The sequence below is a fragment of the Stegodyphus dumicola genome, chromosome 10 (assembly GCF_044657685.1).
Source record: "Stegodyphus dumicola isolate Sdum_Otavi_A_Nest chromosome 10, ASM4465768v1".
Classification (NCBI taxonomy): domain Eukaryota; kingdom Metazoa; phylum Arthropoda; class Arachnida; order Araneae; family Eresidae; genus Stegodyphus; species Stegodyphus dumicola.
Window position 1 is genome coordinate 17,433,667 of NC_140777.1, and position 15,491 is coordinate 17,449,157.

Sequence of the window (15,491 nt, forward strand, 5' to 3'; positions counted from 1 at the left end):
TCATCTTTTTTGCTTCCAAAAATCCTAATGACTCTACAAGATTAACTTAGGGGGAGAACATAAAATATAGAATAGTAAATTTTAAGGTATTATTAATAGTCAATTTTAAGGTATAAAATAAGAATAGTCAATTTTAAAATATAGAATAGTCAATTTTAAGGTTTGATTGGTAAATATTCTAACTGTAATAAAAATTAGTTGCAGCATTTGAAACGTGTATTTTTATGGTATGATGATTGGTGTATAATATGTGTTGAATAATTATGTATTTTATGTATATTTTACTTGGGAATTAGTTCCTGTTTTCCATTAGACGTTTTATTTTAGAATATGTGCTTAATATGGTTGGAATACCAGTCAATTTGTATTGACTAGAACTGTTTAACAAATCTGTAGTTTTGCACAATTTAGAATTGTATTGAAAAATTTAAGAATTAATTTCCTTCTTTTTTATCATCTGGGAGCCAAGTCATTATTTACAAAACATTTGCTTCTATGGATAATAGTAAAATAGTGTACATATTACAATGAACTTCTCCATTGCAATTTCGTGATTGCCTTGTGGATAATTGCGACACAGTGTGCAAATTGCTATGGACGCACATTATGAAGTGTGCAAACTGTTAAGGACACGAAGTTATGATGTATCGAAGTGAACAAATAGTATTTATTTGATCGATGAACTTAACAAAAGTGAACATAAAATAGCCTACACAACATCATATACTTTGCGCTATGGAACTATCAACTGCCTGAACTGATGTGACTGGCTTACTCTGTGGATAACTGCAAAAATAATACGGACACACATCATTAGATGTGTAACTGATAAGAGCATGAAGTTATGACGTATTGAAGAAGACATAGGTTTTAAAACTGGTTAATATATAAGTTCCACTCTCCACAACATAGATCCTATCCATGACAATGTAATTATTAATTGATCGTATATTTATTTTTCATACTGATTATTATGTAACAATTATCGTATAGATGACATTGTCAATTTAGCATTGTAATATTACTATCATTGATTCAGTGAATGCCGCTGACGGTGGATGGTAGATTCTTTTCCGTCGCACGGACATATAACTTTGATTTGTGTAGAACCTTAGGTCGGAGGTCCATGCGACTGCGTATCAGTCAGTTTTAAGGTCGCCAATCATTTCCTAGCCCAGCCATCGCATTTTTTTATATCTTACATATATATGTATATAATGTAAATGAACTTTTCAAAGTACCTGAAGTTCCGCCACTGACGAAAGAAGACCGGCTCCATAGACACGCATTTCTCCACCCTGCTTGCAGAGTCCGAATTCCACGGTGAAAAAATAACACTGAAAAGAACAAGAAAATGTAATTAGCGTCGCATTTAACTATATTATAATTTGGAATTTAGCAACCGGTGGTTTGCTATATGCAGCAGATTGCTAGAATCTAAAATATATGAAAGAAAAGTATACTGAGGTATCACTGAATTAGGGATAGACAGCGTTATGCAAATACCGTCAAGCTTACTGTCTCATTTTTGCTCGTGTAAGGACACTGCCGTGCGATTTACATTGCAGGAACTGTAGAATTCGCTAAGGAAATTTAAAAGTAACACGATGGGCACAACTGACAATTTCGAAGCCTTCAATAAAAAAAAAAACAAAATAATAGGTGAATTCGATAATTGGTGCTTTCTCATTCCACAGTACAGTGTACTCTTGGTTATCCGGGCTAATGCCTGGAAAGCATTACACAGATAATTGAAACTATCACTTTTCATGCATATTGTATGGATTTATTTCTTTAAAAAATGTGCAATTTGTTTTTGAGAATGTTTAAATATATGTTGAATTTAATAGCGTGTTTTTCGGAGTTATATTTGTATTCGAATCCGCTTTGATTGACACAATCCTATAGAATTTCAACAGAAGTCATTGCTGTTTGGATAAGGATAAAAATAAGGAACGGGGGACGTGGGCACTATGCCTCTACCATACGGTTAATTAGTATAGCACCACGTCCACCATGATCTAGAGAACCCTTAAGACAACACTAATTCAAATACGTGAGTACATTATTGAAAATGAATGATTGATTACAAACAATTGTGGTATACCTTGGCAGTAAAATTGTTGCATTTGTGTAAATAACAAGTTACGATAAAGACAAAGATGTAGTGATAGTCTGTAAAGTGCTAACGATTAGTATTCCAGTTGTTGCCATTAAAAGAGGATACCTCCTGCTGTAATGGTCACTCCAGGGTCATTTATTCTGCTGCGCAGAGGTCCGTGCTGAGACTGGCTAGCTTCTCCATAATTTTGATGAGCTGCCGGCAGAAGTGCTTCTGTTTGACCACGAGCTTACAGAATGCCTGTGTGTTTGTAGTGGGAATACGTATGTGCATCCCGTGGTCAGAGAGCAGGTAGTGACGTAATGCTCCGGAGTCCCCAGGTGAATTGCTGTCTGGAGACTAATGTCATTGTCAGTATCACTCTCTGCCTCTTCTGTGTTGTTGTTGCTAATGCTCGTCTGATCTATAGTCAGTCCAAGCCCACGAAATTCCTCTTGGCAGGAAGCGCAAATTTACGACTGTCTCTGGCAGCAGCCTTGAGCACCTTATAGCTGACAGTGCGATTTAGCTCAGTTCCGCCTCCAATTTTGATGGACATCACCTGGGGAGACGGGTCCGATCAACCCCCTCTTTCCCTCCCATCAACCTCTCGAGAGGACTCTCGGCTCGCCACATATTTAGAGTGCCCCCATGCCACACGGACAGTATACATTTACAAACACTCATGCCTTCTCCAGGATTCGAACCCTGGCCTTTCGGCATGGCAGTCAGCGCGCTAACCACTGTACTATCTCTGGATTAATATAATTGTCAGTATCACTCTCTGCCTCTTCTGTTCTTATGACATTTGAAGCCGTATGTGGTCAATATTAAAAGGTCGAATCTCCATCGAACTCTTCCTCGATGTATTCCTGATCGACGTGTTCGAAGAATTTTTTATTTTCATTTTTTTTGGGCATACAACTAGTTATTACCTTGACTTGAGTATTCTTAGGAAGCATAAACTACAGGCTTTAAAAAATGTATAGAAGAATTATCTTCTAGACTTGGGAAACAAAACAAAAGTCAGAACAAGTGTGTACAAGATCCTTTTATTTGAATACAAAGAATAACAATGACCCAACATGGGTTTACACAAGCAAGCACTTCTGGCTAAACTTAGATACATAATGTTGAACTGAAATCAAATGTAACGGACTAGCCTAACGGCTCACAGGATAAAGTTACGTGCAGGAAAGGCTCTGGTTGGTAGAAAAACGGCGAGATAAGCCTAATGGCTAGAAGCACTCAACGTTACAGAATCAATTCGCTAATAAGTCAAGGTATAACGTTGTCTGAAGTAGGCAAAACACGCTCTAAGATTAATTTGCGTAACCGCCGCTTAAATAGCAATTCTTTCTCCCTCAATCTGAATAAACGCTTGCTATCTCATTTACATTGTGGCATGAAAAGTGTTGGTGAAAAGAGAGTGGGTGAAAAGTGTTTAAACTTAAATTAACTATTAGTTAAAAATAAATAGATAAATCCTCACAACTTCCTCATAATTGCATAAATATTCTATTTCTGTATTTCTGTTTTTTACATACTGACACAGATAGCACTGAGTACGCCTGCATGGGCACCGTCCAACACGAATAATCAGCAACCGAATAATCGCCAGTATACTATATTAAGTGTATCGGATAGGGTTTAGTTACGCTGACTGCCGTGTCGAAAGCCCCGAGTTCGAATCCCGGAGGCATGGATATCTGTAAATATATAATGGTATAGTTTAGTTTAGTTTACGAGTATGCTGCAACCTTCCTGGCCGATGATAATAATCGGCCTTCCTCGATGTATTTCTAATAATCGGCCTCATGATTAACGCAGCCCACCAGCGGCCGAGCGGTAAAGTCGTTGAACACTGGTAGTTCGGTCCGAGGTTCGAATCCCGCGAACGGGCTGGCTGCATGGGCGTTTTCGTGGTTTTCCCCATGTGTAACGTGTATACGAGCCAGTTTCCCTTAGAAAGTCCTCCACGAAAGGCATCCCTTCCCTTAGCCAAATAGCCCTAGTGTGCTTTGCCGTATTCTCAATACACACACACACACACATGATTAACGCATCACACCCGCCGCAGACAAACAAAAATACAATTAAAAGATAACAAAAGATTAAAACACAGATTAAACAGTTTAACACAGATTGTGTATCTTTAAAAATACACACACACAATACAAAATAAGGAAAATCGTAAGTATTAACGGTTAGAAAATAAAAAAATAGTAAGACGACACATAACTCCCTCACCCAACACAAAAACTCGCAAACAAAAGAAAAACTAAATTATTTAATGTCCTATTCCTATGATAGTCTTGTTTTCATTCACAATCCTCATAATTTCTGTTGCATAGCTATTCAAGAATTTTTTATTTTCAGTTGCATTCTGTTCATTTATTTTTCCAAATCTCGTCTTCACACTCTCGGTCAGTTTACATTCTTCCATAAAATGAGCTGCATTTCCGTACTTCCCACAAACCAAGCATGGATCATTGCCCTGGAGATTAAAACGTTTTAAATAGCCCGGGAATCTACCATGATCCGTGATAACTTGAATAGTATCTATATTATTAAATAGATCCATTTTTGTTTTTATGGTCAAAATTTTCAAATAACCCTTATTTTTATTTGAACCATTTCGTTCCCGAGCCCATTTGTCAATTACACTTGCTTTCATTTTTCTCAAGGTTATTCTTCTGGAATCATTAATATCGTCATAACTATCACCCTCTCCCGGGGCTGCCTCTATAGCTAGCATATCCGCCCGGTAACACCAATATGTGCCTTGACCCAATGAAAATATATAGCATTTTTCTCTCTTATTTTGTTATCACTGTTTTTTATATCCAAAAGAAGTCTATTGCTTGTTTCCAGATATAATGGTATAGTATGTGTGCAGCATGAGGCAGTTAAAATGTACGGCGAGCCGAAAGTCCTCTCGAGTGCTTTGGCAATAGGCAAAAAGGGATTGTAGACCGCCTGTCCCACGGAATGCTGTCCTTCAAACTTGGGGAAGAACTTGGAAAAGTCATTCTGTCACCAATATGTTGCGCAAGCATTATACCAACGAAAGGCGCAATCGTTCACTATTTGCCACGATAAAATTCGTGAGCTTGTTCTGATTATCTTACGAGACTAGAGACAACAAATCTTAGCTCAGATGACTATCTAACAAAGTGAGGGATCCAGTCGACAGTCAGTAGCTGGATTTTACCGCCCTCGTTTCAGCATATAGATTTCAGAACCCGAAGACCCATAAGAGTACCACCTCTTATAGCACGCCATTACGTCCAATGTATCGCATGAGTCACAGAAATCATGATAAATGTGAAGTGATGAATTTCGATTCTGAATTCAAGTTAAGAATATGACTTTAGAACACATGTTGACATATATTCAGTGTGGGTTGCGATTCAGTATTGGTTTGGGTTGTTTTTCTTTTGACAATGTTTGATACACAAACCAGGTCAAACTCTTGCAAGAAATCCAATTTTGAAGCTCAAGGGCCGTGCAATCAAACGAACTCGTGAACTAAAACTGCTGGGGCTTGTAATCGATGAAAGGCTCTCCTGGCTGCCTCACCTCAGAGTAGCCTGCACGAGAACATACGCAATTGCAAATACTTTAAGGGGCCTTAAACCACATATCCTAAAAATCCTCTATCAGTCCATCGTGGGAAAAATGGCCCTCTATGGACCGGCGATCTGGGCAACTTCAAATGAACGAAAGGGAAAGGAAAGTTGTTTACATAGTTTTGTTTAGTACTATGCAACGCCTCTTTGCCCTGGTTATTACAAAAGGATATCATACAACAGCGACAGCGGCAGCTACAATACCGGCGGGATTTTCGCCACTACATATTAGAGCAGCACAAGAAGCAACAGTAACGACTGTCCTGCAATTACATCTTTGCACCACTTTTGGACCGCTATGTTATGATCCAGAAGACTATGAAACAAAACGTCTCATAAATGCAACCCATTCATCACCATGAAAAGGGGTTATAGCACACATCACATCTCAGCACAGCCCCCGTGAAGAAAAAAGGCCATTAAATGTCATCCATCCGTCTGACTACAGACAAGGAGTCTCGGCCCACACATCACGGAAAGATGATTCTGACATAAAAGATCAATATTATATTTACACGGATGGTTCAAAAGTTGACGGACAGGTAACTGTGGCTTCATAGTAACTAAGAACAAGGAAACACTGATAACATAAAAAGGTCATTTATAGGACAGAAAAATTCAGTATGCCAAGCTGAAGCAATTGCGATTCGCAAAGCTATAGAGTTAACAAGTCCCCCAGTAGGATCCACTATCAATATTCTTACAGACAGCCTGTCAGTCATATATGCCTTACGAAATCCCAGACATCCTTCTCCTGTCATACCGGAGATTCAGGACATGCTGAAGGAGAGTTCGCAGACAACGAATACCCTCATTTCTTGGATAAAGACGCATGCCGGCATACAAAGTAATGACGAAGCCGACACGCTAGCAAAAGAAGCAGCTCAGAATATCGATGTTCAAAGCGTTATAACCAAACTCCCGTGGTCTCACCTTAAAAAAGTGACAAGGACAGCAGCACAACATCAGTGGCAAAGGGAATGGGACACTGCCGAACAAAGCAGAAGGACTTATGAATACTATCATAAAGTTTTGCCCGATCGTCTTAAGTCATCCCTTTAAATAACGAGATTTGTGACGAGGCACGGGCCCTTTCCCTCCTATTACTATGAGCGATGAATTGCAAATACCGATAGATGTGTCTGTGGAGCCATCGGCAAACAGACCATTACTTGACCTAATGACCTCTAACCGCACAGTGGCATGTGCAGCTTCCGGAACAGGCAGTTTCTCATAAGCATCAAACAGCCAGCATTTCTCAGCAAAATATGCAGATAATGCAGAAACTGGAAGAATTGGGAAGCCTTGTGCAGTGCGGAATAAATCCCGATCAATCTCTCTCTCTTTTTTCCCCTCTCCTGCAGATTGAGTAGAGATCAACATTGCGTATGTACTGTATATATTATGAAACATGTATGAATTATGGAAAATGAAAGTTATTATGAACTATGGACAATGAAAATTATTATGAACTATGTAAGCATATATTATAAAACAGGATCAATGTATTATGAACTATGTAAGCATGTATGAACTATGTCTATTATGAACTATGTAAGCAGGTATGAACTGTGTCCATTATGAACTATGTAAGCATGTGTAAGTATGAACTATGTAAGCATGTATTATGTAACATGTATTATGAAATAGCTCTGCTTTCAACTGTCAACTAATAATGTTTGGCACTTTTGGTACTTATACCAAGTAGCCTTATTCCATTCAAATACAGGATCGGCTTGCCCATCACATACATCCCTTCACGCATTCGATGGAAATGGAGTGTGCAGCAGGCAACTGTCCATATCATTGGTTTCCTTTAGTTTCGTTCGAGGAGCATTCCGCCGTGATCTCTCCGTGGGAATGGCCGCTGAGAAGGCCGAACTTAAAAGTCATTGAATACCTCTGGGACACCTGGAAAAGGTATACAAGCGCTTAAATCTCATTGAGCACTTTTGGAATATTCTGGAGAAAAGTACGCAAACATGTCATCCGCATCTGCGTTCTTAATCGATTTATGGAAATGCTAGACGACGGCTGGAAAACTATACATTGGGAAAACTTCCGTAGACTTGCTGCATTCATGCGTCATCGAGAGGCAGCCGTTATCAAGGCTGTAGGCAGCAACTCGTTACTAATCAGGTATCTTAAATTTAGTGGCGCTTCAGTGTATTATTAGAAACACAGCTGTCCATTAAAGTAAGATTAGGCGATATTTGTTATTTACAGTAAATTATTCAAATTTAAAATAGATTTTTAAGCCGAATAATTGTAATTTTATTTTGAATGAGTTAAAAATTTAGAATATGATTTGAGGAGCCAAATAACATTTTTATTTTTTTAACGAGCCAATTTCAGTAGTGTTATATGTTAGCACTATTTTTAGGTATTGAAGACGATACCTTTTATTATAAATAAGTTCCTTTTTTAGCCTCGGAAGGTCAATCTCTTTCGATATGCTTGTCGTAACATTAGTTAATATCTTAAGCTACGGAATCTCTGCCTGGATGTCATACTTAATCTGTTAGAATGTGAGCAGTTTATTCACGTCTAGTCGCTGCATCCCAAAAGGAATTGTCCGGAAGCTAAAAAAAGATGTGTCGGTAAATTAACCCGAAATATTTTTGCGATTACCTGCTAGTGGAAACCTCAGGTCCATTGGCGCCTTCACTATATGGGGAGTAGTCCCATTTTGTTAAAACTACAATTCAAGATGATGTCCTCTTACAAGGCCGTAATAAATTTCAGCTATATCTCATACTAGTGCCTATCAAAGCACTACCTACTACTATTTTTGCTCGTTTTGTTTGTTCGTGAATTCGTAGAAACGAATCTCTTAGAACTTGAGCTGTAAAATATAGAGGGTGTTTACACATTTTTGTAACGATTTTGCAAAGATTTATGTATAAACAAATTTCAGATTTTTTTTCGCTATTTCACCAACTTTTCCGAATAAGCGGAACTTTGCTTCATCGCTGAATATCAACTTGGAGGAGAAATCTTGGTCCTCCAATGCTTCTTATATGTTGACGCAGATATCTAGTCGACGTAATCCTCCGGCTTTAACTGTTGCAGGAGCTACGCGTGGTACGGTTTGAAATGCAACCGTTGACACAAAATCGATAGTAAAACAAATTCCAAATGCAAATTTGGGTTTTCCGATGCCCATATTCGCGGTAGGATTACGTCAATCAAAATTGGATGGCTCTAGATACCGTTGTTTTATCAACAATGCGGGAAACTTACATACATTTATGCAGATTCTTCGCTATTTAATTTCTTTAAATATAACACAGGGCGATAATATTTGTTGGAAACAATTTGAAAAGTGAACGACATTTATAGTGAATCAACGCGAAATGCCAAAATGAAATTAATAAAAAAGACAACTTATGACTTTATAGTAATATACAGTAGTTTATCCATGACTCTTTTTCATTTACTATGTTCTTACTGTAACCTCGTCATTGGGAAATTAAATGATTCCCATAAATTTTTCCTCTCGTTTTTCGAACGATAAAAATATTAAAAAGGAGGGGGGGAGGGAAAATACTGGAGTAAAAGGGTACAAAGCTAGTAAAAGCAGTTATGAGGAAAATTAAAGAGCAAATAAATTACCGTAGCTAGCTTATCCACTTCATCGTCTGACGCTCCAAGAGCAGCAAGACCAAGTTCTTGAGAGAATTGAGCAAAACTAGCATCAGCAAGAAGAGGTACATGTCCCAGGAGTTCATGACAGCAGTCCCTAGAGAAGGAAAAAATAAGAGTGTTAAGAGCAGCGTAATAAATCTAATCTCACCAAGCAAAAACCTCATTGATTCTAGTTACCAACATCTATTAAAATAGAAGATTTTATATATTTGTTTACATATATATATAAAATTACGGACATATTTGTTTACATTTGAAACAGCAGAATTGTAGATTTGTTGCCAATCTAGAGAGACTAAGCTTCGCAACACAAAAATAACGCCTTCATTTATTATTGCGAATTAAATCATGCTTAATTCTTCATGGAATTTTTTCGAGGAGATAAGCGTTTAAGATTTACTTCGTAATTTTTAATACAGATATTTTGAGTTTTATGTATTTTTGCCTTGTCGCGAAGTGAAAACTGAATTAATTGAATGAGAAATACTCAATCGTCTGTGAAAAACTGTTTCTTTTTGTTTTGTTTGCTTAATTTCTTTTATACGTCGTTCTAGCTTTATTATAGTATTTGAATGGAACATGTGGCAACGATTAGATAATTCTTTAAATGACATAAATTTTGTGCATTCTGAGTTATAATATGAACGAAATATAATACTGTTAAGTAAACCTAGCGCCAGAGTGTCGCTATGGTAAACAAAGTGAATTTTAAAGAATGCATTTATTCTATTGTTGTTTATGCGCTGTCGGCGAAGTAGGTTTAATTCAATACAATAAGTTAAATGAAATGCAAGAAAAAATGCGTATAATTTAATATTCCGTACAAGGAAATCATATGGTGTACACATCAGATTTTTTTAAATGGCTTTTGAATTAGGTCGTGTTTAATTTCATTTTATGCTTTTGTTCTCCACTCGCACACTATTTCTAGACTGGCATGACACATCTGGGAAAAGGGGGCGCGTTATATGGCGAATATACCTAAAAAGTAAAGGAATATAGAGAAGCTGTTGGCACACTTTTAGACAATTTTCATTGTAGTTACAGAAATACTTTACCTAAATTTTTTCTGTTTTAAATGTTCTATTTGATAATACTTATTCTTTCCTATCTTTCTACACCGTGATTTCCGAGACAATAAAGCCTTTTGTAGTATCGTAAGTGGTATTTTATTCTATTCTTCTTGAACAGCTTTCCAAAGTCCAAGGAGGATTGTTGGTCGACGTTTGGTCAGTCTCCTTTTTAAAAGTATAAAAGCACAAAACTCCATTATATGTAAACCAGCAACAATCATTAAGTCTTTTAAAAAAACTTTCTTTAGATTCTTTGAACCATTTTTTAAGTTTTTTTCTCTCCATTGATGATAATAAATGGATCTCTTTTTATTTAAATACAGTAAGACCCCGCTTAACGCGGGGGATACGTTCCATCGAAGTAGAGCGTAATGCGAAACAGCGCTAAGCGAGGCTATCTTAACATGTAAATAATGGGGTTAGGGGAAGACGGATAAAAAATGGTTAGGCATTAAATTTAATAATGTTTTTTTAATAAAAATGAAATCAAACATTTATTTCTTACAAAAATAAAAACAATATAAACGCATATACTTTTAAAAACAAATAAAATTCTCAGTCAGATCATTCAGTCTATTCTGGGTTTCCAATTTTCTGCCTTTTTGTCGAGAAGGCATTATGATAGATTGGCTTAATGGCATATTGCGTTCAATTTCGTCGTCAATCCATATAGACAGTCGTTTTTCCATTTCCTCTATAATGTTATTTCTAGAACGGGTAATTCTAGTTGCAGAGCTTGACGTAGTTGCAGTTGCCGATGACAGTATTTTTTCTTTATTCTTAAGAATTGTCCTTATTGTTGAAGTTGCCAAAATCAATGCAGCACTAATTTGAGATTGACGTTCACCAGAATCTAATCTTCTAATCACTTGCATTTGAGTTTCCAGTGAAATGCTTTTTCTGGTTCCTTTCTTTTCTTGTTTTTTATTATCACCCATGATAAAAACTAAAGATCATAATATTTGTCACTGTATTATTAATCGTTATAGTATTATATATCAAATTTACAATAATGTCAACAAATGTTGTTTCAAATGATAAAAAGCAAGAAACACAACTACACTGTTTCGGATATGTTATTTGGAAACCTAGCGCTGCGCACAATTTCGGAGAATCCCCGGGTTGAAATAAAAGAGCGCTAAACCGAAACAGCGCTAAACCGAAACAGCGCTAAACGAAACAGCGTTAAGCGGGGTCTTACTGTACATCCAAGATTCATCTGTTGTGTCATTATTTTTCTATTCCTGTTCGAATATGTGTTTCACATAAAGAGTTCTGCAGCGCGTTCTGCGTTCGCCGTTATGTCGTGGAGAAAAACGATGCACATTGTGTTTTTTAGCTTTTTTGAGATTCAAATCAGCATTAACCAACTTAGCATTTGCTTACAGTTCACACTGAGTATTTTAAGGATTTTTCAACTGTCCTCTGACTTTACGGATTTCCTTTAAATATTAAAAATATTACCTCTGTACCATTCGAGCGTTTTTTAATAACTAGATACGAATAATTTTCCTTGGAAAGCTCAGAAACATAGCCTTCCATCCATTCATTCTCTAAAAGCACCATTTTGCATAAAAACAAAACTGTAAAGTAGCAAACAATTATTTATAACCTCAAAAATATAGTTGCTGTTAAAAAAAGAGTTTCCAAGAAGACGATTTTTTTTAATAGCAAAGCAAAATCATCTAAAAAATGTGCGAACAGCCTGTGTGTGATAGTTTTAAGTAGAAAACTTCAAGTGATTAATTTATCGAATATATCACATAAGAAAAGTAAATTATCACGAGCATAGACGCGCAAAGTAAAAATTGAAAAACCTGATGTGTACACCACATGACTTCCTTGTACAGAATATTAAATTATACGCATTTTTTCTTGCATTTCGTTTAAACTTATTGGATTGAATTAAATATACTTCGCCGACAGCGCATAAACCACAATGGAATAAATGCATTCTTTAAAATTCACTCAGTATTTGCTTACCATAGCGACAATCTGGCGCTAGATTCACTTAACAGTATTATATTTCGTTCATATTATAACTCAGAATGCACAACATTTATATCATTTAAAGAATAGAATTATCTAATCGTTGCCACATGTTCTATTCAAGTACTATAATAAAGCTAGAACGATGTATAAAAGAAATTAAACAAACAAAACAAAAAAGAAACAGTTTTTCACAGACGATTGAGTATTTCTCATTCAATTCATTCAGTTCTCACTTCGCGATAAGGCAAAAATACATAAAAACTCAAAATATCTGTATTAAAAACTACGAAGTAAATCTTGTTTCCTCGAACAAATTCCAGAAAGGATTAAGAATGATTTAATTCGCAATAATAAATGAAGGCGTTATCTTTATTGTTGCGAAGCTACGTTTCTCTAGATTGGCAACAAATCCACTACTCTGCTGTTTCAAATGTAAACAAGCAATGGCCGCCATCAAAAAAATTATCAAGCTTAGCGGTACTTAAACAAATATAAAATTGTTGATAATTCTAAAAATATTGCATACAGCTTTACTAAAGACATAAAAACATTAACCGGAAGATTAGAACAAGATAATAATTTTTAAAGCAAAAAATGTACAATTTACAAACATATAAGAGTAAAGAAACTGAGATCACGGAGCCGGGTAACAGAGTGGATATATATATAAATATATTTATATACGTTTGCCGCGGCCGATTGCAACCGAAATACGAGGTGCACATCTACATGTTATAGCAGTCCTATATACAAAATTTAAACGCTCTGAGGCGTCACCATCGAGATAGATAAGGCCTGCGCGCTGAGTTACTACGTCACTGCTAGAGGACCGGTCTTCGCGCAGTTTAGCTTCCTTGCTAAACAATGAAATTGGTATCTCATACTATAAAATCAGTTTAAACAAAATTACAAGCGGCAATATAATGTTTTACAAAGCTTATACGAATATGAAATATTTTCATTTTCTTTTGTTGGTATTTATTATCAAAACAAAATTATTTGAGAATGGTGTGGTGCTTTTAAAAGCAAATCATTTCTTTGAAGAAAAATTGGTTTTAAAATTCAAGTAGCTAAAATTTTTACTTTGATTTTTCTGCACTGTCCTTGTGTCTCTCGTTGATTCTCATCACCGCATCAAATTTTTTTGTTTCACCCACTACTTTAACAAAATGTTTGCCAGTGGGAACACATGTTATCTCTCATTCTATAATTATTGCATATTTTTTATATCTATCATATTAATGTAGCAAGATTATAAAACATCAAACGAATGCAAGAGACTACTTAATATTTAGACTAACATTTAAATGCCCTATATCAGTCAGAAAATTTTTCTGAATGTAATAAATTACTAAATAGTCTAGTCTTAAAATTATTTCTTACTTACATATTGTATGTTAATCAGATTACAGTTAATGTTTTCCTCTTAATGCTACATAATTATTCGACAGAATCTGTAGTTAAATTGAGATAATGTTTATTACATAGCTCTGAAGACTATCAATATTAAAATTCCAAATAAGACAGGAAAAAAGTTTTTTAAATAAAGTTATACAAAATTTTTTTGAAAATATTTTTAAAATATACAAAATACTTAAAAAACTTTTAGAAACTGAAATTTCTTGCAAATATTTACATCATACCTATTTAACTATAAGCGTTACCTCTGTTCTGAAAATATTTTTTTCTATTAATATCCACATGAAAAGAAAATATAAATCCTAACATCATGTTCAAAACTTTTCTGTATAATGTAAGCAATTTTTTAACTTAACTAACATAGCTTTTGGTGGTGCCACGTACTAAAATTAAAGATTGTAATTTAAAAGATAATTAAAAAAATTGCATTGAATTGAAATACAATGAAAACAAGTATGTCTACATATGAATTCAATTACTACTGCTTCTTCAATAACTGTACATTTTTAAAATTTCATTTTGCAGTTTCGCAATTTAATTACCTTAATATGAATCTTACATACATTACTTCAGAAACTTTTCTGTCATTCTCAGAAAGATTTATATTGCATAACAAATTTTAAACAAACTGATTGCATGATAATAACATATATAAAAGTGAACAGAAGCTATATTAGCTAAACATATGCATTTAAGTTTCATCATGATAAAATGATATTTAACGATTTTCAAAAAACATTGATATTTAAATTTAAGAACACAGTACTCTGTCAAGAATCAAATTTACTCTTCATTTGATATTCTACATATTATGTAATGAAATAAGTGTAATGCTTTTAACCCTTTAGGACAGTTATTTCATATAAAATTCGTTTCCAATTAAAATAAATAATCATAAATTTTGCTGACAATTTTTATATTACTAGTGTTAGTAATTATTACAAGGGATGATGCTTCAGATGTCAAAAGTAAACATAAATTCAATTCTTAAAACATAATGAATAAAAAATTACAACTTATAAAAGCCAACAAAAAGTTTGCTGAGGGTCCCTTAACCGTGACGTCACAAGCCAGTTTCGTTTCAGTGCGCAGGCCTTATCTACGTATCTCGTATCTCGATGGTGACGTCTGAGGCTACTCGTTTTTGAGTTATGCGTGATACGTACGTACTACATACGTTCGTACAGACGCCACGAAAAATTCTCTTCAGAATTCATTTTAAAGCGGTTTTATAATTTTTTTGGAGGAAAAGAGTCTTTTATTCTGTCCTTACGTACAGATATCACGCAAAAACATCGTTAATTTGCATTCGAAAGCGGTCAAAATGGATATTTTCGTTGAAATATGCTGCCTGAAACTTTTCGCCATTACAATACTTCCTTTTTACTTCGTACAAGAAAGTAAAAAAGAATCACAAAAATAAATAAATAAATAAGAAATTATTAATCTGCCAAAAAAAGTGAATAATAAATCCAATTAAAAAAAATTCGAATTAAAGTTTAAATAAAATTATTATTACGAACAGCTATTAAATTTGTCGGCTGGCTTATTCAATTTCTTTATATAATAATAATTTTACACGGCAATTTTTTAGCATAAATATCATTATTCTGATTTATAAGTAAT

General features: G+C 35.0%; 1 protein-coding gene and 1 long non-coding RNA gene across 3 annotated transcripts in view; one reads left to right on the plus strand and one right to left on the minus strand.

Moving 5' to 3' along the window:
* Positions 1 to 15,491, plus strand: part of LOC146994905 (uncharacterized) — a 131,619-nt gene that overhangs the window by 51,843 nt on the left and 64,285 nt on the right. The window lies entirely within an intron of this gene.
* The window catches only part of LOC118191490 (tryptophan 5-hydroxylase 1-like), a 108,260-nt gene that overhangs the window by 19,012 nt on the left and 73,757 nt on the right, over positions 1 to 15,491 (minus strand). For both annotated transcript variants that reach the window (XM_085824681.1, XM_085824682.1), the window contains exons 10-11: positions 9,349 to 9,475; positions 1,242 to 1,337 (exon numbers count right to left, since the gene is read on the minus strand). In XM_085824681.1, coding sequence (XP_085680807.1) covers positions 1,242 to 1,337; positions 9,349 to 9,475 — 223 coding nt within the window. The remainder of the gene's footprint in view (positions 1 to 1,241; positions 1,338 to 9,348; positions 9,476 to 15,491) is intronic.